The sequence below is a fragment of the Pan paniscus genome, chromosome 19, assembly GCF_029289425.2.
Source record: "Pan paniscus chromosome 19, NHGRI_mPanPan1-v2.0_pri, whole genome shotgun sequence".
In the NCBI taxonomy this organism is placed as follows: Eukaryota; Metazoa; Chordata; class Mammalia; order Primates; family Hominidae; genus Pan; species Pan paniscus.
In genome coordinates, this window is record NC_073268.2 from 53712282 (window position 1) to 53737028 (window position 24747).

The window sequence follows — 24747 nt, forward strand, 5'->3', positions numbered from 1 at the left end:
ATAATAGCATAATATTTTTAATCTTTTGCCAGTGGAACTTTCACATGGCATCACAACAATACTGCTTTCTTCAAGTATGTATTAAAGATTCTGTGCTGAATTAATAGCAAAGAACATACTTTGAAATTATTATTTTCTAAAAGTGGAGAATGGGGAGTTCATTGTAAGGAACTATTCATTAAAGTGAAAAACTGGTTAGACCTTGATAAAGGGCAGAGTTTTGATAAGAATGGGAAAGTAATGCATTCATTGCAGAATACGACTTGAATTGTGTAACCTCTGTACTAATAAGGGAAAACATCACACTTTTGAAATGACACAGATCCAACAGACCAATATTAATTGTACTTTTGTGAGATTAATCTAAACAACATAACACATATATGTTCTCCATTATCTAAACTTAAGATAGGTAGGAATTTATATGATATTTTTAATTTAAGCAATCTTCAAGTTAGGTCTAGTCTGTAAAAGTATTATTTAAAGGCCGCATTTTGTAATTAATGCTCCTTACCATGATAATGTCTCTTCTTAAACGTTATAAATAATATTTGACTTATTTCAGATGCAGCAGAAGTTGCAAAATGATCTAACTGCAGAAGTAGCAGGTATGTTACCAAAATTTATGAATTAAATTTAGATTAAGTAATATATATCTGAAATAAACTGCAAACGACATCCCTTTCCGTTCTTGGGCTAGTAGATACTACATCAAATATTCTTTCATATACATCTAATGAAAGATGTGAAAACTTGAACATGTATAATGAAGAGCATACTTATGCCTCATGAATTCATCACGTTCCATAGCTTGAAAAAAATAGCTCAAGAAGTCTGGCTCTACTCTTCACTTCTGCCATCCCTATGGAATTGTCAGCCAGCACACAGAAATGGTTCTCAGAAAACAGAAGCATCATCAACTTCTCAGGGTTATGGTAGTGATTTTTAAGGCCAAAACATCCCAGTCTCATCTAGTAACCTATTCAAGCAGTTACAGTTTATCAGCAGTCGCTTGAGAGGTAACACTTTAAATCTCCAGTCATTTACAGTGTCATTGGTTTACTTTTGCCCTCAGAAAAAGTTCCAAATTCCTTAACATTGGTTCTTGTCAAGTTACTCAGGCTTATCTCTCACCACTTACTTTACTCTGCCCCTTTGCTCTAGGATCCAGCCAAACTGGACTGCACAGAATTCCACAGTGCTCGTCCTTCTCCTCTAGCTCTTTGCACTTGCTTCTTTGCTCTAGCTGCCAACCTTTTTTTCTCATCCTTCAGGTATCCACTAACCATGCCTCCACCGAAAAGCCTACAATATCGAGACAAAACTGGGATAGGTGTCCCTCTTGCATTCCAATAGTGCCCTGTTTTATACCTGTCAGGGTATCTATGACTTGGTATGGAAATTGCCTATTTGTCTGCTTTTTCAGGTTATAGCATATGATTGCTGAGGGGTGGACTGTATCATCTTCATCTTGTAACTCCAGGGCATAGTCTAGTACCTTAGCATGTGGTTGTTGAATAAATGAATGAAGAATGAGAAAACCAGAAGCTGTGATACACAACCACAATGATCATTAATTTAGTGTGCAACTATGGGCAGATTCTTATCTAATAATAAGTTAGCATTGTAGTCATACATACTTTTCATTCTTGTTAACACTGAAAAAGCTCTCAACTCTTTTTTACTGATTTGCACTTAGTTAACTATGAAATATATAGAATATAATTCTTTTGCCAGGCATGTTGGCTCACGTTTGTAGTCCCAGCACTTTGGGAGCCTGAGGCAGGCAGATCACTGGAGCCCAGGAGTTTGAGAGCAGCCTGTGCCAACATGACGAAACCCTGCCCCTATAAAAAATACAAAAGCTTGCCAGGCACAGTGGCTCATGCCTGCAGTTCCAAGTACTTGGGGCTGAGGCAGGAGAATTGCTTAAGCCTGGGAGGACAAGACTGCAGTGACCTGTGATCACACCACGGCACTCCAGCATAGGTGAAAGAGTGAGCCCCTATCTTAAAATAATAACAACAACAATAATATAATAATAATAATAATAATAATAATGTAATTCTTGCTTTTTTTTCCAGCTGCTACTAAATATGAACCTGGATCCTATATAGCTTCTCCTCTAGGATTTACACACAAGGAAAATCTGAATCAAGATCCAGTTTTGGAAGTAACAAAAGAATATGCACAGATTTTAAGAAGAAAATACATACTCTGAAAGATAAGGCAATTTTATTTGGGCTATTCACATGATATTTTGTTTCCCATTAAATATATGATGTGAACATTTTTACTAAAGGGAAATATTCTATATTATACATGTCTGATGAAAATTTATATAGTATTTTAAATAATGTTTCTTGGCCTCTTCAGCTAACTTTTAAGTGAATTTTGCAAATGAAAACCAGTATTACTGAGTTTTACATACTCGAACTGCCCAAATGTTAGCTGTTTAAACAGCCAAATAATCAAGTTGCCATTAATAATTTAGTGGAGCCAATTGATGGCTTGTTTGTATTTTATAATTTTATCTTTATACATAGTGATAGATTTAAGTTTAGATAGACATCATTTTGGTATACTGGTACTGTGGTCATTGTCAATGTTTGGATGTATTACGATTGTTATAGTGCAATCAAACTTAGATAATTTTAATTTTAAGCACTGATTTATTTAGATCTTTCCTTGTGGAAAAATAAGGTTTGCCTAAGGCTTTTTGCTTTTTTATTTATTGTTTCATTTCTTTATTAGATTAACTTTTGGGAAACAGTCTTAAAATTGGAGAAAATTTCCACATTTTAGGAAAAACAGCTTTCCCCCTGTGGGCCATTTGAGAGTAAATTGCTGACATTATGCCATCACATCTGGTATGTGGGTATTCCCACAAGTCAGGACATTTTATATAACTACTTCATAATCAGAAAGTTAACATCAATACACTTGATCATTTCATTCTCAGTTTCTTTTCAAGTTTTCTTAATTGTCTATAATGTTCTTTGTAGCAGAAGGATCCCATTCAGGTCCATGAATTTCATTTAGTTGTCATGACTCTTTCAGTCTGGAACAGTTCCTCAGTTTTTCTTTGACCTTTATGACCTTAAATCTTTTGAAGAGTAAAGTCCAATAATACAGAATGTCCCTCCATTGGATTTCTCTGAATTTTTTTTATGATAAGATTTAGATGATAATTTTTTTTTTGGCAAGAGTATCACAGAAGTTATCCCATGATCTTCTCACTGCATTCTATCAGGTGACCTGCAATTATTATTATTTTTTATTTTCATCTTTTAAGTTCAGGGGTACATGTGCAGGATGTGCAGGATGTCCAGGTTTGTTACATAGGTAAATATATGCCATGGTGGTTTGCTGCACAGATCATCCCATCACATAGGTATTAATAATAGCCCAGCATCCATTAGCTGTTCTTCACGATGCTCTCCCTTCTCTCACCCCCCACCATCCCACATGCCCCTGTGTGTGTTGTTCCCCGCCATGTGTCCATGTGTTCTCATTATTCAGCTCCCACTTGTAAGTGAGAGCATGCAGTATTTCATTTTCTATTTCTGCGTTGGTTTGCTGAGGATAATGTTCTGCAGCTCCACCCATGTCCCTGCAAAGGACATGTCTCGTTCCTTTTCATGGCTGCATAGTATTCCGTGGTGTATATGTACCACATTTTCTTTATCCAGTTTATCATTGATGGGCTTTTAGGTTGATTCTTTGTCTTTGCTATTGTGAATAGTGCTGCAATGAACATACGTGTGCGTGTATCTTTATACTAGAATTAGTTATATTCCTTTGGGTATATACCAAGTAATGGGATTGCTGGGTTAAATGGTATTTCAGGTTCTAGATCTTTGAGGAATCACCACACTGTCTTCCACACTGGTTGAACTAATTTACACTCCTGTCAACAGTGTAAAAGCATTCCTGTTTCTCCATAATCTTGCCAGCATCTTTTCATTTTTTTGAATTATAGCCATTCTGACTGTTGTGAGATGGTGTCTCATTGTGGTTTTGATTTGCATTTCTCAGATGATCAGTGATGTTGAGGTTTTTTTGTTTGTTGGCTGCATGTATGCCTTCTTTTGAAAAGTGTCTGTTTGTGTCCTTTGACCACTTTCTAATGGGGTTGAGTTTTTTTTTCTTTTCTTGTAAATTTGTTTAAGTTCCTTGTAGATGCTGGATATTAGACCTTTGTCAGATGGATAGAGTGCAAAAAATTTTCTCCCATTCTGTAGGTTGTCGGTTTACTCTGTTGGTAGGTTCTTAATGCTGTGCAGAAGCTCTTTAGTTTAATTAGATCCCATTTGTCAATTTTGGCTTTTGTTGCAATTGCTTTTGGCATCTTCGTCATGAAATCTTTGCCCTTGCCTGTGTCCTGAATGGCATTGCCTAGGTTTTCTTCCAGGATTTTTATAGTTTTGGGTTGTAGATTTAAGTCTCTAATCCATCTTGAGTTAACTTTTGTATATGGGTTAAGGAAGGGGTCCAGTTTCAATTTGCTGCATATGGCTAGCCAGTTCTCCCAGCACCATTTATTAAATAGGGAATCTTTTCCCCATTGCTTCCTTTTGTCAGGTTTGTCAAAGATCACATGGTTGTAGGTGTGTGGTCTTATTTCTGGGTTCTCCATTCTGTTCCATTGGTCTATGTGTCGGTTCTTGTACCAGCACCATGCTGTTTTGGTTACTGTAGTCTTGTAGTATATTTGAAGCTGGGTAGCATGATGCCTCTAGCTTTGCTCTTCTTGCTTAGGATTGTCTTGGCTATTTGGGCTCTTTTTTGATTCCATATGAATTTTAAAATAGCTTTTTCTAGGTCTGTAAAGAATGTCAATAGTAGTTTAATGGGCCTAGCATTTAATTTACAGATTGCCTTGGGCAGTGTGGTCATTTTCACGATATTGATCCTTCCCGTCTGTGAGCATATGTTTTTCCATTTGTTTGTGTCATCTCTGATTTCTTTGAATAATGGTTTATAGTTATCCTTGAAAAGGTCCTTCACTTTTCTTGTTAGCTGTATTCCTAGGTATTATACTCTTCTTGTGGCAATTGTGAATGGGAGTTAATTCATGATTTTTCTCTCGGCTTGCCTGTTGTTGGTGTATAGGAATGCTAGTGACTTTTGCACATTGATTTTGTATCCTGAGACTTTGTTGAAGTTGCTTATCAGCTAAGAAGTTTTTGAGCTGAGATGATGGAGTTTTCTAGATATAGGATCATATCATCTGCAAACAAAGATAGTTTGACTTCCTGTCTTCCTATTTGAATAGCTTTTCTTTCTTTCTCTTGCCTGATTGCCTTGGTGAGAATTTCTAATACTGTGTTGAATAGGAGTGGTGAGAGAGGGCATCTTTGTCTTGTGTCAGTTTTCAAGGGAACGCTTCCAGGTTTTCAGGTACTCAGGCAACAAATAGCGTTACGAATAGAATAGTACCTCACATCTCAATGCTAATGTTGAACGTAAATGGCCTAAATGCTCCACTTAAGAGATATAGAATGGCAGAATGGGTAAGAATTCACCAACCAAGTTGCTGCTGTCTTCAGGAGACTCACCTAACACATACGGACTCACATAAACTTAAGGCAAAGGGTTGGAAAAAGACACTTTGTCTAAATAGACACGTCAAAAGCGAGCAGGAGTAGCTGTTCTTATATCAGACAAAACGGACTTTAAGACAACAGCAGTTTTAAAAAGACAAAGAGGGACATTATATAATGATAAAAGGACTAGTTCAACAGGAAAATATCACAGTCCTAAATATATATGCACCTAATACTGGAGATCCCAAATTTATAAAACAATTACTACTAGACATAAGAAATGAGGTAGTTGGCAACACAATAATAGTGGGGGATGTTAATACTCCGCTGGCAGCACTAGGCAGATCACCAAGACAGAAAGTCAACAAAGAAACAATGGACTTAAACTATGCCCTAGAACATATGGACTTAACAGATGCTTACAGAACATTCTACCCAACAAGCATAGAATATACATTGTATACATCAGAACACGGGACATTCTCCAAAATAGACCATATGATAGGGCACAAAACAAGTCTCAGTAAATTTAAGAAAATCAGAATTATATCAAGTACTCTCTCAGACCACAGTGGAATAAAATTGGAAATTAATTCCAAAAGGAACACTCAAAAGCATGCAAATACATGGTAATTAAATAACCTACTCCTGAATGATTGTTGGGTCAACAATGATATCAAGAGGGAAATTTAAAAATTCTTTGAACTGAACGATAATAGTGACACAACCTATCAAAAACTCTGGGATACAGCAAAAGTGGAGCTAAGAAGAAAATTCATAGCATTAAATGCCTATATCAAAAAGTCTGAAAGAGCACAAATAAACAATCTAAGGTCACACCTCACAGAATTGGAGAAACTAGAACAGTCCAAATCCAAACCCAGCAGAAGAAAAGAAATAACAAAATCAGAACAAAACTAAATGAAATTGAAACAAAAAAATACAACAGATAAATGAAACAAAAAGCTGGTTCTTTGAAAGGATAAATAAAATTGATAAGCATTAGCAAGATTAATCAAGAAAAGAAGAGAGAAGATCCAAATAAGCTCTATTAGAAATGAAATGGGAGATATTACTACTGATACCACAGAAATACAAAAGATTATTCAAGACTACTATGAACATCTTCACATCCATAAACTAGAAAACCTACAGGAGATCGATAAATTCCTGGAAATATACAACCCTCCTGGATTAAATTAGGAAGATATAGAGACTCTGAACAGACCAATGAGAAGAAGCAAGATTGAAAATGGTAATTTAAAAATTGCCAACAACAAAAAAGTCCAGGACCAGATGGATTCACACCTGAATTCTATCAGACATTCAAAGAATTGGTACCCATCCTATTAACACTATTTCACAGGATAGAGAAAGAGAAATCTTCCCTAAATCATTTGATGAAACCAAAATCACCATGATATGGTTTGGCTCTGTGTCCCCACCCAAATCTCATCTTTTAGCTCCCATAATTCCCACATGTTGTGAGAAGGACCCAGTAGGAGATGATTGAATCATGAGGGCGGGTCTTTTCCATGCTGTTCTCATGACAGTGAGTGAGTGTCACAAGATCTGATGGTTTTAAAAACAGGACTTTCTCTACACAAGCTCTTTCTTTTTGCCTGCTGCCATCCACGTAGGATGTGACTTGCTCTTCCTTGACTCCACCATGACTTTGAGGCCTCCCCAAATATGTGGAACTGTAAGTCAAATAAACCTCTTTCTTTTGTAAATTGCCCAGTCTCAGGTATGTCTTTATCAGCAGTGTGAAAATGGACTAATACACACCCTAATACTGAAACAGACTAATAGACACCCTAATACCAAAAACAAGGAAGGACATAATGAGAAAAGAAAGCTACAGACCAACATCCCTGATGAACAGAGATGCAGTAATCCTCAAAAAAAATACTAGCTAGCTGAATCTAACAACATATCAAAAAGATAATCCATCATGATCAAGTGGGTTTCATACCAGGGATGCAGGGATGGTTTAACATCTACAAGTCAATAAATGTGATACACTACATAAACAGAATTTAAAAACAAAAGTCACATGATCATCTCAATAGATGCAGAAAAACCACTTGAGAAAATCCAGCATCCTCATTTTATTAAGACCCTCAGCAAAATCAGCATAGAAGGGACATACATTAAGATAATAAAAGCCATCTATGACAAACCCACAGCCAGCATTATACTGAACAGGGAAAAGTTGAAAGCATTCCTCCTGAAAACTGGAAGAAGACAAGATTGCCCACTTTCTCCACTTCTATTCAACATGGTACTGGAAGTTCTAGCCAGAGCAATCAGACAAGAGAAAGAAATCAAGGGCATCCAAAGTGGTAAAGAAGAAGTCTGCCTATTGCTGTTTCCCAATGATATGATTGTATACCTAGAAAACCCTAAAGACTCATCCAAAAAGCTTCTAGAACTGGTAAATGCATTCAGCAAAGTTTCAGGATACAGAGTTACACACAAGTGTGCACAAATCCGTAGCTGTGCTATACACCTTCATCGACCAAGCCAAGAATCAAATCAATAACTCAACCCTTTTTACAATAGCTACAAATAATAATAATACTAATAAAATACTTAGGAATGTTCCTAACCAAGGAGGTGAAAGATCTCTGTGTGGAAAACTACAAAACACTACTGAAAGAAATCACAGATGACACAAACAAATGGCAGCACATCCCATGTTCATGGATGGGTAGAATCAATATTGTGAAAATGACCATACTGCCAAAAGCAATCTACAAATTTAATCCAATTCCCATCAAAATACCACCATCATTCTTTAGAAAATGATGAAAAATAATCCCAAAATTCATATGGAACCAAAAAAGAGCCTACATAGCCAAAGGAAGACTAACCAAAAAGAATAAATCTGGTGACATCACATTACCTAACTCCAAACTATTCTGTAACACCATAGTCACTAAAACAGCATGATACTGGTATAAAAATAGGCACATAGACCAATGGAACAGAATAGAGAACCCATAATTAAAGCCAAATACTTACAGCCAGCTGATCTTCAACAAAGTGAGGAAAGGACACCCTATTCAACAAATAGTGCTGGGATAATTGGCTAGCCACATTTAGGAGAATGAAACTGGATCCTTATCTCTCACCTTATACAAAAATCAACTCAAGATGGATCAAGAACTTAAGACCTGAAGCCTTAAAAATTCTAGAAGATAACATTGGAAAAACCCTTCTAGACATTGGCTTAGGCAAAGACTTCATGACCAAGAAGCTCAAAACAAATGCAACAAAAACAAAAGATAAATAGATGGGACTTAACTAAACTAAAAAGCTTTTGCACAGCAAAAGAAATAATTAGCAGAGTTAACAGACAACACACAGAGTGGGAGAAAATCTTCACAACCTACACATCCAACAAAGGACTAATATTCAGAATCTACAAAGAACTCAAATCAGTAAGAAAGAAACCAATCCCATAAAAAAGCGGGCTAAGGACACGAATAGACAATTCTCAAAAGAAAATATACAAATGGCCAACAAGCATATGGAAAAATGCTCAACATCACTAATGATCAGGGATATGCAAATCAAAACCACAACGCGATATCACCTCATTCCTGTAAGAATGGCAATATTAAAAAAATTAAAAAATAATAGATGTCGGCATGGATGTGGTGGAAAGGGAACACTTTTATAGTGTTGATGCTAATGTAAACTAGTACAACCACTATGGAAAACGGTGTGGAGATTGCTTAAAGAACTAAAAGTAGATCTACCATTTGATCCAACAACCCCATTCCTCAGTATCTACCCAGAGGAAAAGAAGTCATTATACAAAAAAGATACTTGTACACACGTTTATAGCAGCAAAATTCATAATTGTGAAAATATGGAACCAGCCCAAATGCCCATCAATCAATGAGTGGATAAAGAAAATGTGATATGTACACACACACCCCATGGAATACTACTCAGCCATAAAAAGGAGCAAACTGGATGGAATTGGAGACCATTCTTCTAATTGCAGCAACCTGGATGGAATTGGAGACCATTCTTCTAAGTGAAGTAGCTCAAGAATGGAAAACCAAACATCATATGTTCTCATATGTGGGAACTAAGCTATGAGAATGTAAAGGCATAAGAATGATACAGTGGACTTTGGGGACTCAGGGGAAATGGTGGGAAGGGAGTGAGAAATAAAAGACTACACATTGAGTACGGTGTACACTGCTCGGGTGAGGGATGCACCAAAATCTCAAAAATCACCACTAAAGAACTTATTTATATAACCAAACACCACCTGTTCCTTAAAAACCTATTGAAATAAAAAGTAAATTTAAAAAATCCTCCTGGATTCATTGATTTTTTTGAAGGTTTTTTTGTGTCTCTATTTCAGTTCAGCTCTGATCTTGGTTATTTCTTGTCTTCTGCTAGCTTGGGAGTTTGTTTCCTCTTGGTTCTCTAGTCCTTTTAGTTGTAATATTAGGTTGTTAACTTGAGATCTTTCTCTCTTTTTGATGTGAGCATTTAGTGCTATAAATTTTCCTCTTAACACTGCTTTAGCTGAGTCCTGGAGATTCTGTTATGTTGTCTCTTTGTTCTAATTAGTTTTAAAACGCTTCTTGATCTCTGCCATAATTTTATTATTTACCCCAAAGTCATTCAGGAGCAGATTGTTCAATTTCCATATAGTTGTGTGCTTTTAAGTGAATTTCTTAATCTTGAGATCTAATTTGATTGTGCTGTGGTCTGAGAGACTCTTTGTTATGATTTCAGTTATTTTTCATTTGCTGAGGAGTGTTTTTCTTCCTAATTTATGATTAGTTTTAGGGTAAGTGTCATGTGGCTATGAGAAGAATGTATATTCGCTTGTTTTTTGTTGGAGAGTTCTGTAGATATCTATCATGTCTACTTGATCCACAGCTGAGTTCAGGTCCTGAATATCTTTGTTAATTTTCTGTCTCCATGATGTGTCTAATATTGTCATTGTGGTGTTAAAGTCTCCCACTATTATTGTGTGGGAGTCTAAGTCTCTTTGAAGGTCTCCAATAACTTGCTTTATGAACCTGGGTGCTCTTGTATAGGGTGCATATATATTTAGGATAGTTAGCTCTTCTGGTTGAATTGAACCCTTTACCAACAGGTAGTGCTCTTCTTTGTCTTTTTTGATCTTTGTTAATTTAAAGTCTGTTTTGTTAGAAACTAGGATTGCAAGCTCTGTTTTTTTCTGCTTTCTGTTTGCTTGGTAAATTTTCCTCCATCCCTTTATTTTCAGCCTATGTGTTTCTTTGTGTGTGAGATGGGTCTCTTGAATACAGCATACTGATGGGTCTTGGTTCTTTATCTAGCTTGCCATTCTGTGTCTTTCATTGGAGAACACATTGAGATTTAAGGTTAGTAGTATTATATGTGGATTTGATCTCATCATCATGATGCTAGCTGGCTATTTTGCTAACTTGTTCATGTGGTTGCTTCACAGTGTCACTGTTCTTTGTACTTTAGTGTGTTTTTCTGGTGCCTGGTAATGGTTTTTCCTTTTCATATTTACTGCTTCCTTCAGGAGCTCTTGCAAGACAGGTCTGGTAGTAACAAGTTCCCTCAGCATTTGCTTGTCTGAAAAGCATCTTATTTATCCTTTGCTTATGAAGCTTGGTTTGGCCAGATGTGAAATTCTGGGTTGGAAATTCTTTTCTTTAAGAATGTTGAATATTGGTTCCCAGTATCTACTGACTTGTAGGGTTTCCACTGAGAGGTCGGCTGTTCATCTGATGGGGTTCCCTTTGTAGGTGACCTGGCCTTTCTGTCTCACTGCCCTTAACATTTTTTCTTTCATTTAGAGTTTGGAGAATCTGATGACTATGTGTCTCGGGGATGATCTCCTCGTGGAGTATCTCACTGGAGTTCTCTGGATTTCTTGAATTTGAGTGTTGGCCTGTCTTGCTAGAACTAACTTGGGGAAGTTAGTTCTCTTGGATCCTATGCTGAAGTATGTTTTCCAACTTGGTTCCATTCTCCTTGCCTTTTTCAGGTACCCCAATCCATCATAGATTCGTTCTCTTTATGTAATCCCATATTTTTTGATGGTATCGTTCATTCCTTTTCATTCTTTTATCTCTATTCTTGTCTGCCTGTCTTATTTCAGAAAGATCGTCTTCAAGCTCTGAGATTCTTTTCTTGGCCTATTCTGCTGTTAATAATTGTGATTTCATTGTGAAGTTCCTGTAGTGTGTTTTTCAGCTCTAACAGGTGAGTTATGTTTTTCTCTAGACCGGCTATTTTGGCTGTCCGCTCCTGTATTGTTTTGTCATGATTCTTAGTTTCTTTGCATTGGGTTACAAGATGCTCCTTTAGGTCATTGAAGTTCACTGTTATTCACATTCTGAAGCCCACTCTGTCATTTCAGCCATCTCAGGCTCAACCCAGTTCTGAGCCCTTGCTGGAGAGGTGTTGCAGGGATACTCTGGCTTTTTGAGTCCTCAGGATTTTGGGGTTATTTCTCATCTCTGTGGGTCTATCTTAAACTTTGACCTTGAGGATGGGGTTTTTGTGGCTTTTTAAATTGTTATTGTTGTTGTTTCCTGCTTGTTTTTCTTTTAACAGCCTGGCCACTCCTCTGCAGGGCTGCTGCAGTTTGCTGGGGGTTCGCACTATACCCTAGTTGCCTCGGTTTTTCCCATAGCTGGAGGTATCATCAGTGAAGTCTGTGAAACAGCAAAGATGGCTGCCTGCCACTTCCTCTGGAAGCTCCAGCCCAGCAGGGTACTGACCTATTGCTGGCTCGAAAGTGCCTGTAGGAGGTGGCTGGAGACCCCAGTTGGGAGGTCTCCTCCAGTCAGGAGAAATGGGATAAGGGACCTGCTTAAAGAATGATTCTGGCTACTTTTTGGTAGACCAGCTGTGCTGTGTTGGGGATCCCTTCAGTTCCCATTCAATTTGGGCTGTCCAAAGGCCCACAGGCTGAACTGGCTGAGAAGCTTGAAAGGCCTAGGTGGCAGCCTGCCCCACCCCTCAGGCACTCCATCCCGGGAAGAAATTAGAGCTCTGTTAGCCCCATAGAACATGAGTGACCTACAATTTTGATTTGCCCTTTTACTGGTGATGTTGGCATTGATCACAAACAGTGGTGTCTGCTAGCTTTCTCCTCTGTAATGTTACTTTTTCACCTTGTAATTAATTAGCATTCATATTTTGTGGGGAGGTAATTTGAGACTATGTAGATATCTCTGTTCTTCATCAAACTCAATTTATTCATTTACTTGATTTGATATTTACTTGTGGTTTATTTCATTTAATAGGTTATAATTTGACAATTTTTTTAACAATTTTTTTCTTTTTAGAAATGTTTTATTTTGACAATTTGAGACTTATAGAAAAATAGTAAGAAAACTACAAAACATTCTTGGATACTATTCCCCAAATGTGAACATTTTACTGTGTTTGCTTTATCCTTTCTCCCCCTTTTCCTCTTCTCTTTCTAGGTAAATATAAATGTAGGTGCATAATATAGACTTTTTCTGAATGGTTTATAAGTTGCAGGTGTGATGCCTCTTTATTTCTAAATAATTTGATGTGTGTCTCCTAAAAACAAGGCATTATCTTGCATAATTATAGTATAACTATCAAAATCAGGAAATTAAAAATGGTTTACTGTTAATGTCTCATCCATAAACCTTATTTTACTTTTTTCAGTTGTCTCAATAATATTTTTTATAGCCAAATAATTTAAGATGGGTGATTTTACAATCCATGATGTTGACTTTCATAATCCATGATGTTGAGAGGTTTCAGCATTTTTATGTTGATTCTTTCTCATCTCTGTGGGCCTATCTACCTTTGATGTTTGAGGTTGCTGACCTTTGGAGGAGGTCGATCTGTGTCAAATTATTCTGTCTTTTTAGTCTCTTTTAGTCCAGGATGATTCCTGAGTCTTTCCTTGATTTTGATGACATTTATGTGTTTGAAGAGTGTGGGTCAGTTTTTTGTGGATTTTCTCTCAGTTTGGGTTCATAGGATGTTTCTTCATGATTCAGTTCAGGTTATACCATTCAGGCAGGAAGGTCACACAAGTGAGGCTGAGTTCTTCCCAATGCAGCATATCTGGAGGCATATGCTGTTACTTGGCTCCATTACTGGCCAGTGTTGACTTTGGTTGAGAATCTACCAGGTCTGTCCGTGATAAAGTGACTATCTACCCTTTGTTTTTCACCAATGTCTTATGTGAACATAGTTTGAGGCTCTGTAAATATCTGGTTACTCTAAACGTCTCACCCACTAGATTTAGCATTTCATTGATTATTTTTGTTGGGTCAGTTATTATTATGGTGGTTGCCAAATCATGATTGTCTTCATCTTTCATTCCTTCTATGTGGATAAGTAAAACAAAACAAAACCAACCAACAAATAGGGGAGAAGGGAAAATTTATTGTTTTGCTGTTCAGGTTCCCTCCGCTTTGACCAGTGGTAGCCATTTCAAGCTGAATTCATGTCTTTTTGAACTGTCCTTATTGTTCTTTGAATACTTCCTCACTTTCTGGCATAAGTTGTTTCAACCATACTTTGGATTTTCTCTGCCCCAGCCCTTGAATCAGCCATTTTCATTTTTTTCCAGAAGCCCTGACTTTCTTTAGGGGACAGTAATTAGAAACCAATATCTGGGCAGTAATTGTGGTAGACACGTATGGCTATTGGAGTTGTCATTGCTCATAGGCTTCCTCAGTGAACAGAGCAGAAAAATACAGCTAGATGGATAAATATACAAACATACATGCTTATATTCATCGATATTTCTATATTAGAATATACTGAAAACCATGAGTTCTTCCTGGTGATTCTAATTCCAGTTGAATCACACATGGCTCATTTTAGTTTTTTTTTTCCCTTTCAGTACTCTTGACCTTTGAACAATGTGGAAGTTAGAGGGGCTGAACCCCACACAGCCGAAAATTTGCCTAAATTTTGACTTCCCTGTAATGTAACTGCTGACTGACCTGATTAACTACTGTTGACCAGAAACCTTACCCATAACAAAGTTGATTAATATATGTGCTGTATATTCTATGTATTATACACTATATTCTTATAAAAGCAAGCTAGAATTGCCTTAGCTATTCCAGCTGTTTTGGGGTTCGATATAAATTTTAAAATAGTTTATCCTAATTCTGTGAAGAATGTCATTGGTAGTTTGGTAGCTGACTTCAAACTATACTACAAACCTGCAGTAACAGAAATAGCATGGTACTGTTACAACAGCAGACACATATACCAAAGGAACAGAATAGAGAGCTAAGAAATAATGCAGCACACCTACAACCATCCAACCTTCAACAACTCCACTTAAAAAAAGCGATGGGGAAAGCAATGGGACTGCTGGGTCAAATGGCAATTCTAAGTTCTTTGAGAAATCGCCAAACTGCTTTCCGCAATGACTAAACAAGTTTAAATTCCCACCAGAAGTGCATAAACGTCCCCTTTTCTCCACAACCTTGCCAGCTTCTGTTAGTTTTTGACCTTTTAATAATAGTCATTCTGACTGGTGTGAGATGGTGTCTCACTGTGGTTTTGATTTGCATTTCTCTAATGATTAGTGAGTTTGAGTATTTTTTTCATAGCCTTGTTGGCCACATGTTATGTCTTCTTTTGAAAAGTATCTGTTCATGTCCTTTGCCCACTTTTGATGGTGTTGTTTGTTTTTTTTCTTGTAAATTTAAGTTTCTTGCAGATGCTGGATATTAGACCTTTGTCAGATGGCTAGGTTGCAAATATTTTCTCCCTTTCTGTGAGCTGTTTACTCTGTTGATAGTTTCTTTTGCCATAAAGAAGCTCTTTAGTTTAATTAGGTCCCATTTGCCAATTTTTGTTTTTCTTGCAATTACTTTTGGCATCTTTGTCATGAAGATCATTTCCAGGTCCTATGTCCGCAATGGTATTTCCTAGGTTATCGTCCAAGGTTTTAATATGTTTTCATTTTAGATTTAAGTTTTTAATCCTGCCTTTGCCTCCCAAAGTGCTGAGATTACAAGCGTGAGCTACCACACCCAGCGAGGAAGCCAAGTTTAACGTGTGTGCTCCACTCCTCCAACCTGGCCAAAGGGCAGTCATCATCACTGGCCACTACTGACCACAGCCTTTAGAAACTCCCCTTGAACATGCTGGGCTGACCTTCCTCTGATCACAGGCAAGGTAACCATACACTCAAGGCCAATGATCCCATCTGCTGTGGGCTGGGTCATGCTCCCAATGCTTACAGAACCTGGGAGGCAGAGGAAAACTCTGCCCATCCCATGGGACGTTACCTGTAAGCTTTGAACACCAGAATCTTGAGGCCTATCTCTTTCTGGAAGGCTTTGTCTTCCTCTAAACCAGGAAGCTGGAGCAATTCCACCAGATTCTGTACAACAGATGCAACAAGAAAATTCATGAAGAGTAGATCTTAGGTTGAATTTTTCACAGAAGACCTTGTAAGAGCAGACGATGGTGAGAAAAAAAAAGCCCGAGGTCAATACAATGGGGAAAAGCCTGTGAAGTGACCTGGCAGCAGCCACAGCTGCTGTCACCTCCATTCCCCTCTCATCTTGGAAACAGATTTGCCCTTTACAACTCAACTCATAGCTCACCCGCCTTCAGAGACTTCTTGGCCCATCTTAGCTGGAAGGGATCTGTTCCAGCGCTGAGCTTTTATTTTGCTTAGCATCTACTCAGATGCCTTGACTGTGTGTGTCTCACAGTCCTACTGACTGACAAACTCCCTGGGGGCCGAGATGGCATGGATTCAGGTCTCAGATGCTCTATGGCACCTGGGAGCATCTTACACAGGTGAAGTGCTCAGTGATGATCTGGGGTCACTATTCTCTGCAGATCAGCATGTCTGAGAGGTAGGGGCTCACAGCCTGTGGAACTGGTGTAAGACCTTTGTCTTTTCCCGGCTACTAACAGGTCCTGCTTGTCACAGCCCTTCCATGATACAAAGTTAAGTCATTTTGTGTCTGACACAGGCAAAGGGAAACGACAGACCCTTGCCTTCCCGGTCCTCAAGGGTCAGCTGTAAGATGATGTCATAAAGCCGGATCAGGTCCTGGGGCCGGGGGAAGCACTTGCTGTCATCCTCTGGCTGCTGCTGCAGCAGAGCCCTCTGCAGACCTTTGGCCATGCTCTCATTACGCTTGATTGCCATTGACAGCTTGATGTAAGTCAGGTAGGTGGAATGCACCACACGTCAGCTCAAGTTATACTCAGAGAAGCAGAGGAACTGGGAGGACTGGACTACGAGTTGGGGCTGACCCAGAGGAAGTGGGGGGGTGAGTTGGGGCAAGGCCACAGCAGGGCCATTTGTCCTGGGCTTCAAGGGACCCTGTAATCCCAACTACTTGGCAGGCTGAGGCAGGAGAATCACTTGAATCCGGGAGGTGGAGGTTTCAGTGAGCCGAGATAGTGCCACTTCACTGCAGCCTGGGCGACAAGAGTGAAACTCTGTCTCAAAGAAAACTAAAATAGGCTGGGTGCAGTGACTCACGCCTGTAATCCCAGCACTTTGGGAGGCCGAGATGGGTGGATCACCTGAGGCTGGGAGTTCAAGACCAGCCTGACCAACATGGAGAAACCCCATCTCTACTAAAAATACAGAATTAGCTGGGTGTGGTGGCTCATGCCTGTAATCCCAGCTACTCAGGAGGCTGAGGCAGGAGAATTGCTTGAACCTGAGAGGCGGAGGTTGTAGTGAGCTGGGATTGCTCCATTGCACTCCAGCCTGGGCAACAAGAGCGAACCTCCGTCTCAAAAATAAATAAATACATAAAATAAATACATAAAATAAATAAATACATAAATAAAATAGATATGTATTTATGCAAACCATACAAAAATGTTTGGCAACCATCGCAAGATACCTGACAATGTGAAATAGTTTTATTACAACTGGCCTGACCTTCAAAGGCCTTCACAGCTCCTGCCTTCATGTTACCGTCTACTATGTTCCTCATGCACCTTCCACTCAGCACAAACAGGCTGCACTGCCTCCGAAACACATCACTGGAACCCTGCCTCTGCTCCTTTGTCCATCTGAATCACCCTCTCCACATTTCTGACCCTGTAATCCTCATCTCACTTCATGAGGCAGTTCGCTTCTCTTTTGCATTTAGCTTTCCCCGGGGTACACTGTCAATAGCCTACTGTCTGATGTCATCAGTCAGTACTTCATCAGAGGCAATTATGTCCACAGAGCTTTTGGCTAATTACTGTCACTCCTCTTTACATGTGTGCATATGCATATCATCTTTCCCTAATGAGACTGGAAATCATGATTCATTCCCTGGAGCAGTGGTTTCCATAAGTGACCCACCCACAGACCGGTGCAAACTGGCTGCAAAAGAGCTTCCTCTGAGGAACTTATTAGAATGCAGATTCTTTGACTGCATGGGATAGGAGGATCTCATAAATCTGGGTGTAATAGGCACAGAACGTTAGGTGTAATATGGGCGGGACTCTGGACTCAGCATATCCAACAAGCTGCTGGCTGATTCCGACGATGCCGATGAATTGCCAGGTTGGGAACTGCTGCCCCCAGAGAACCTAGCAGAGAGCTCTGTACGTGGTAGGTGCTCACTACCCTATTGTTTGGGTGTATGCCTCCTGATAATGAACTTGATTGTAACATTATTGTTGCATTATGCCTGTATTGTTTCCTTAAGTGAAGGAAGAATGCTTTTGAGTACCTAATAGGTGGCAAGCTCTGTGCCTACTTACATACATGAACTATTCCTTTTAATAACCTTTGGAAATAAAGTGGCATTTCCATTGGGCATTAGAAATCTGAAGACTTTCGTTTACAACTGTTGCAACAGCAGAACTAGAATTCGACCTCCTACATTTCTGCTCACCAGAGGGCATGAACTGCTGGTTTGTACCTGGCTTGCAGATACCTTCTTTGGGCAGCACAATGTTCAAAATTAAAAAAACTACCAACACTTCTAAACTGGATACTTTGTATCAATATCTGGGTTTCTGGCTTCTCTTCATGGGAAACAAACAAACAAACAAAAAGGTTTGGTGAACACTGGGGCCCACATTCCTGCAGGGCAACAGTCACGTGGAGACTTTAGATGGGCACGTGCCCAGAACACACTAGAGTCCCCATCGCTCCCCATTCTCTTACATTCTATTCCCAACTAGGTTCTTATAGGCCTGGGTTTGTGCCTGTTGCACACTTATCTACTCTCTTGCTTCCCACTGGTCAGGAAGTCTGGCAAACTTAAAAGGCCTCTTTTTGTTGCTCTCTCCTGTATGGATCTCTCATCATAGAGGTGTGTGCATTTCTGACTTTGTGATTTCAATACTAAGGAAGCTGTCGGCACATTATCAAGGAAAACGGGGATTGCTGCTCCCCAACGTACACATTCTGGTGTGCCCCAGTAAAATTCTATATTCAGCCTCCAAATTAGCTGGGAAAAATGTGGCAAATCATCTACTTGCTCCAATTCAATGGTGTTTAGAAGTAAGAAGTCACTGTGAGCAGTGCCACCAAGTGGTGGAGAGACTCCATGCAGAATCGCCACCTTCAGCCAGAGAGGCTGGGAGGCCGAAGACCTCTCTCAATGCACAGGGCCATTCAGAAACTAGAAACAAAATGCTTGCTCATCTCCCTAGGCCACTCCTTCCGAGGCTTTTTGAGACAAGGTCTCACTGTCACCCAGGCTGGAGTGCAGTGGCACAATCAAGGCTCACTGCAACCTCAACCTTCTGGGTTCAAGCGATCCTCCCACTTCAGCCTTTCGAGTAGCTGGGATGACTACAGGCATGGGCCACCACACCCAGCTGATTTTTTTTTTCTTTTTAGTAGAAATGAGGTCTCGCCATATTGCTCAGACTGGTCTTGAACCAACACATTTTTAGCTTTTTAAAAGACAGCCTTGGCCAGCCATGGCAGCTCACACTTGTAGTCACTGCACTTTGGGAAGCTGAGGTGGGCAGATAGCTTGAGCCGAGGAGTTCAAGACCAGCCTGGGCAACATGGTGAAACCCCATCTCTACAAAAAATACAAAAATTAGCTGGGTGTGATGGTGCACATCTGTGGTCCCAGCTACTGGGGAGGCTGAGGTGGGAGGATTGCTTGAGCCTGGGAGGTCGAGGCTGCAGTGAGCTGTGATTACCTCACTGCTTTCTGGCCTGGGGAACAGAGACCCTGTCTCTATTAAAAAAAAAAAAAAAAAAAAAGAAACCTAAAAACAGACTGGCACTTAAAAGAGTTGTGCTTCATTTTTTGACTTTCTGTATTAATTTTGTTTGTTCCTTTCCTTAAACAAGCTGCCACTGCTGCTGATTCAACATGTTTCATTTTATACTTCTTTTTTTTTTTTGAGAGACAGAGTTCCGCTCTTGTTGCCCAGGCTGCAGTGCAATGGCGTCATCTCGGCTCACTGCAACCTCTGCCTCCCGGGTTCAAGCAATTCTTCTGCCTCAGCCTCCCAAGTAGCTGGGTTTACAGGCATGCACCACCACACCCGGCTATTTTGTATTTTTAGTAGAGACGGGGTTTCTCCATGTTGGTCAGGCTGGTCTGGAACTCTCAACCTTAGGTGATCTGCCTGCCTTAGCCTTCCAAAGTGCTGGGATTACAGGTGTAAGCCACTGAGCCTGGCCCATTTTATACATTTTTAATGTGTATTCTTGTTTTTGGAAAATGTGACCAGAGGACTATTAAACTCTTTTAGCATCAGTATAGCAAGGAGGTAAAAAAACAAACAACAAAACAAACAAACAAAAAAACCCTTTTTGTAAAATAGGATTGAGTATCGTTGGATTGAGCACTTACCAAGCAACTGTGCCAGGCATTTGTGTCCTTCATTTAATTCTTACAAGCCTGAGTGTTCGGTATTTTAATTTTATAGGTGAACAAATAGAAGCTGAGGGTGAAGGACCTACAGCTGTCACCTTCATCTCTTCTCAACACTGCCAACTGTCCCCTTGGATCTCCCAGACAGACAACAAGGGACATCTCTGGTTTCTCGGTGCCTCCTAGAAACCTCGGGTCATTTCAAGGCATTATGCAAATGAGAAGCTTTCCTTCTCTTCACCTCATCTCCTGATCTGCACAAAAGTGACTGTAGGACCCAGTGTTGGTACCGATGTAGGCACCAATCCTCAGTTTACCACCTGCTCTCTACTTGCTTCCCTGCCATAACTTTCTAAAAGGGATGTGAGCCATGTTTAAAGTCACCTGGTCACTGGAGGGATCTTGTTCTACCCCCTGTAGTAGTACCTCTGTAGGGTAGTACCCACTGTAGGGATCTTGTTCTACATCAGTGGTTGCCAACCTTTTTGGCACCAGGGACTGGTGTTGTGGAAGACAATTTTCCACGGACTGGGGGGCTGGGGAGAATGGTTTCAGGATCAAACTGTTCCACCTCAAATCATCAGGCATTAGATTCTCATAAGGAGGGCACAACCTAGATTGCTAGCATGCCCAGTTCGCAATAGGGTTCGTTCTCCTGCGAGAATGGCATGCCGCTGCTGATCTAACAGGAGGCAGAGCTCAGGTGGTAATGGGAGCAAGGGGGAGTGGCTATAAATACAGCTCACCGCTCACCTGCTGCTGTGCAGCCCGGTTCCTAACAGGCCATGGACGGTACTGGTCTGTAGCCCAGGAGTTGGGGAATCCTGCTCTACAGAGTTTCCAACCTCAGAGATGAAGCATCCCCTCTGTAAGTCAGAAAGAAATTATTCAAGTAGGAGAATTAAAACAGGATCACAGAGAGGGAGGCTGAAGAATTTGACATTCTGTGTTGTTTACTTGTATGAGGAAAAACAGCACATAGAGGCATCCACAGTATTTAATTTGTTTGGATAACAGTTACAGATAAACAGGTACACCCCATATACAATTACCAATACTTTTTATACAGTTCATATTTCAGTACATCAACACTATTTTATTTACATTCTATTTATATACATTAACATCTTTTTAAATTGGGATTATTGTCCATATGCTTTATATTTTTTATTCCAGTGATTTCCCTTTTAGGAATTTATCTGAGGGGAGAATACTCTGTAATTACTCCATAATTTGCAGGCAAATATCATCATAGCATTTTTTAGGATAGTAAAAAGTTATTAACAACTTATATTTGTCTCACATTAGAGGAATGGTTAAATAAAGCATGGTGTATTCATTGGATAAACTATAATGCAGTTGTTGAAAATGATTACCAGGAGTTTTTGCTAACATTTATGGGAACATGCTTATGATATGTGAACATTTTTTTAAAAACAAGACATAAAGTTGCATATACTGGAAAGAATACCTTCAATATTGAAAAAAATACTATTTAGGAAAAAGGACAGAAGAAAATCTGCCAAAATTTTGACAGTGGTTGCCTTTGTATTAAGAATATAAAAGGATTCCCTGCCTTTTTACATTTTTCTCTGCTTTCCAAAATTTCCACATGAATATTATACCTAGTAATCAGAAAAAAATACAGGGACACGCACTCTTATCCTTTACATTTCTCTCCTGTTTGGACCTCAGATTCCTCAGTAGAAAATTAAACTAGATGCCAGCCTGGGCAATATGATGTCACCCTGTCTTTACAAAAAATGCACAAATTAGCCAGGTGTGGTGTTGTGCACCTATAGTCCCAGCTGCTTGGGAGGCTGAGGTTGGAGGATTGCTTGAGCCCAAGAGATCAAGGCTGCAGTGAGCTGTGATCTCGCCACTGCACTCCAGCCTGGGTAACAAAGCAAGACCCTGTCTCAAAAGAAAAAAAGAAAATTAAACTAGACAAATTCTTAGGCCTCTCTCTCTTTTTTTTTAATAGTCTTATATGAAGACTATTACTTCATTTCCTGTGTTTTGTGTTAAGATGAGCTTTAAAGCAACTCTGAAAAAGAAGAGGGTGCCTATAAGTAATTCATAGACTGTTTAAACAATAGTAGAGGATCTAAGCATAGATCCCAAGAGGTAAAGGGAATCTTTATCACTTTGGGAAATTTTACTGATAAATAGAAATTATTGTCAGTACAGTCCACAAATATGTTTTTTATCAGCCTTCTTTCCTCCCTGTCTTCATCTAGCACTGTAGCCTGTGTTCCACAGAAAATGTAGTCAATAAAATTCAACATTCTTTACTAGCTTACTCTAATTTGTGGTTGGCCATAAAGTATTCCTGGTAGAGATAATAGAGATAATATTTAACTGGCTATGAGAAAGGAAACACTATCGTATATGATACACCCCTTTTTCTACTCATTCCAACAACTATGATACAGCATGTTTCCTTTTGAAGCATGTCAGTTTTTCCCTTGAGTGACCAGTTCAAAAGATGATGACAGTTAATATCTTGTTACTACAGAATTTGTACTCAAAAAAGAAGTCTATAACCCAAGTCCAAGCCAGATTTCCTTTTCTAAAAAAAGAATTTTCCTCTAAGTTCCCCTTTTTAAATGAGCTCTTTAGCCTGGATAATTATGCAGTGCTAGAACCTTAACTGCATGATCAAACCCAACCTTGCTTGTTTATAACAGCATTTGACAGCCTCGTGACTCTCACATAGGGAAAAAGTCTCGCCTGAAAACCCATGCTAAGCTGCATGTCTTGAGCTGTGCCAATTTGTATTCCAGGCAGCCTAAGGTTCCCATCGTGAGTTTCAGGAAGGGAAATTCATGGAGGAAGTTCACCTCTGGAAGGGTGAGGAGCAATAAATAGGGTGGGTGATGGACATATGTGACGTTTGCCACAGAGAGGCAGTCAGTATGGGCCTTGTGGTCCGGGCTCTGCTTTGGGACACAAATATAAACTGTGTGAAGTCTTATGGTAGCATTCATAACCCTGATGCTTCACCCACCTTCCCATACATTAGAGGGACAAACAGAAGGATCCCAGCTCTATGGTTCTTGATTGTTTGTCAGGTAGCAGCCAGGCATGGAGAGGGAAAAATTCTTTCTTTTCTGCTGCATTCTAGATCCTTCCTTCTCTCCTCCTTCTTCATTCTACACCACCCCCAACACATATCCCTGCACCCCGCCCATTCTTTGCTCTCTCTCCTTTCTTACACTTAACTCCTTCTTGCTCCACAGCCTAACATGCTGATTAACAGGACCCCAAAGGTTTGGGTGGGTATTAGGGGCCTTCTCAACAAAAGCAGCACACTCTTGAGCTTGTTCTTCCTTTTGTTGCCATCTCAGATAAAAAGGCCCCATGAGGGAGGAGACAGATAAGTATAGACTTGGTATTCTGATAACTCTGTGTTACATGGGATCAGATGTAAATGAGTTGTACCCTGTGGTGTTTCGTGCTCTGCTGTGTTGTCTTCTCATGGTGAGCTTTTCTGTGCCCTTATTTCATCCAGCTCTGGTTTCTGTGTTTCATGTTATTTCTCCTAGTCTCTGTAAACTCTGCAGCATACTGATAATGCTCTGGCTTTCTGATTAAAGATAAAGGGCTTACTATCATCACCCCTGGCTTGAGGGCCAGCTCACATGTAACCCCTTATAGGATTCCAAAGTTGTTAAATAAATGCAGTTCTTTTTGTCATTTTGAAGCATTCAAAAATTTTTCAAGAAAAGCTATGATCATATAAATAGAAATTTTATCCAGAATGTTACAATGTAACATTTGTGAATAAATGTGTAGGTGCTGTATTTGCTCAGACTCTAGTTTGGGTTGTGTTTTCTTTTCCCTTTTTTTTTTTTTTTTTTGAGACAAGGTCTCTCTCTGTCATCTGGGCTGCAGTGCAGTGGCGTAATCACAGCTCACTGCAACCTCTACTCCCAGGCTCAAGCAATCCTCCTGAGTAGCTGGGACTAGAGACACGCGCCACAATGCCCAGCTAATTTTTAGGTTTTTCTTTCACATAGACAGGGTCTCACTCTGTTGGCCAGGCTGGTTTCGAACTCCTGGACTCAAGCAATTCCCCCCACCTCAGCCTCCTAAAGTGCTGGGATTACAGGCCTGAGCCACCATACCCAGCCAGTTATATTTTCTTTTTCCTTATATAGAGTAAAATAAGGGTGAGTGACCGAGAGGTTGATGCATAGCTAGATCACCAGTTTAAATGCCTGAGCGCAAGTCGAGCCCATCATCCTGGACAGCCGTCTCCGTGCTTTCCCCAGTGAGGAAGAGCTAGGGGAAGATGAGATGTACTACTGTTCCAAGTGTAAGACCCACTGCTTAGCAACAAAGAAGCTGGATCTCTGGAGGCTTCCACCCTTCCTGGT

The 24747-nt window shown here is 39.7% G+C and overlaps 2 protein-coding genes across 2 annotated transcripts in view; both read left to right on the forward strand.

The window, feature by feature from the left end:
- The window catches only part of LOC117978229 (coiled-coil domain-containing protein 144A-like), a 168616-nt gene extending 144437 nt beyond the window's left edge, over positions 1-24179 (forward strand). Inside the window, exons 14-18 of the mRNA XM_063598612.1 lie at positions 566-608; positions 2085-11568; positions 11683-11786; positions 12141-16731; positions 20421-24179. Coding sequence (XP_063454682.1) covers positions 566-608; positions 2085-2221 — 180 coding nt within the window. The 3' untranslated portion in view covers positions 2222-11568; positions 11683-11786; positions 12141-16731; positions 20421-24179. The remainder of the gene's footprint in view (positions 1-565; positions 609-2084; positions 11569-11682; positions 11787-12140; positions 16732-20420) is intronic.
- LOC130540944 (protein FAM106B) lies at positions 17352-18079 on the forward strand. Its single transcript, XM_057300318.2, has one exon. It carries the CDS (start codon positions 17490-17492, stop codon positions 17955-17957), a length of 468 nt encoding a protein of 155 aa, XP_057156301.1. The 5' UTR covers positions 17352-17489; the 3' UTR covers positions 17958-18079.
- Positions 24180-24747: the final 568 nt, after the last annotated feature.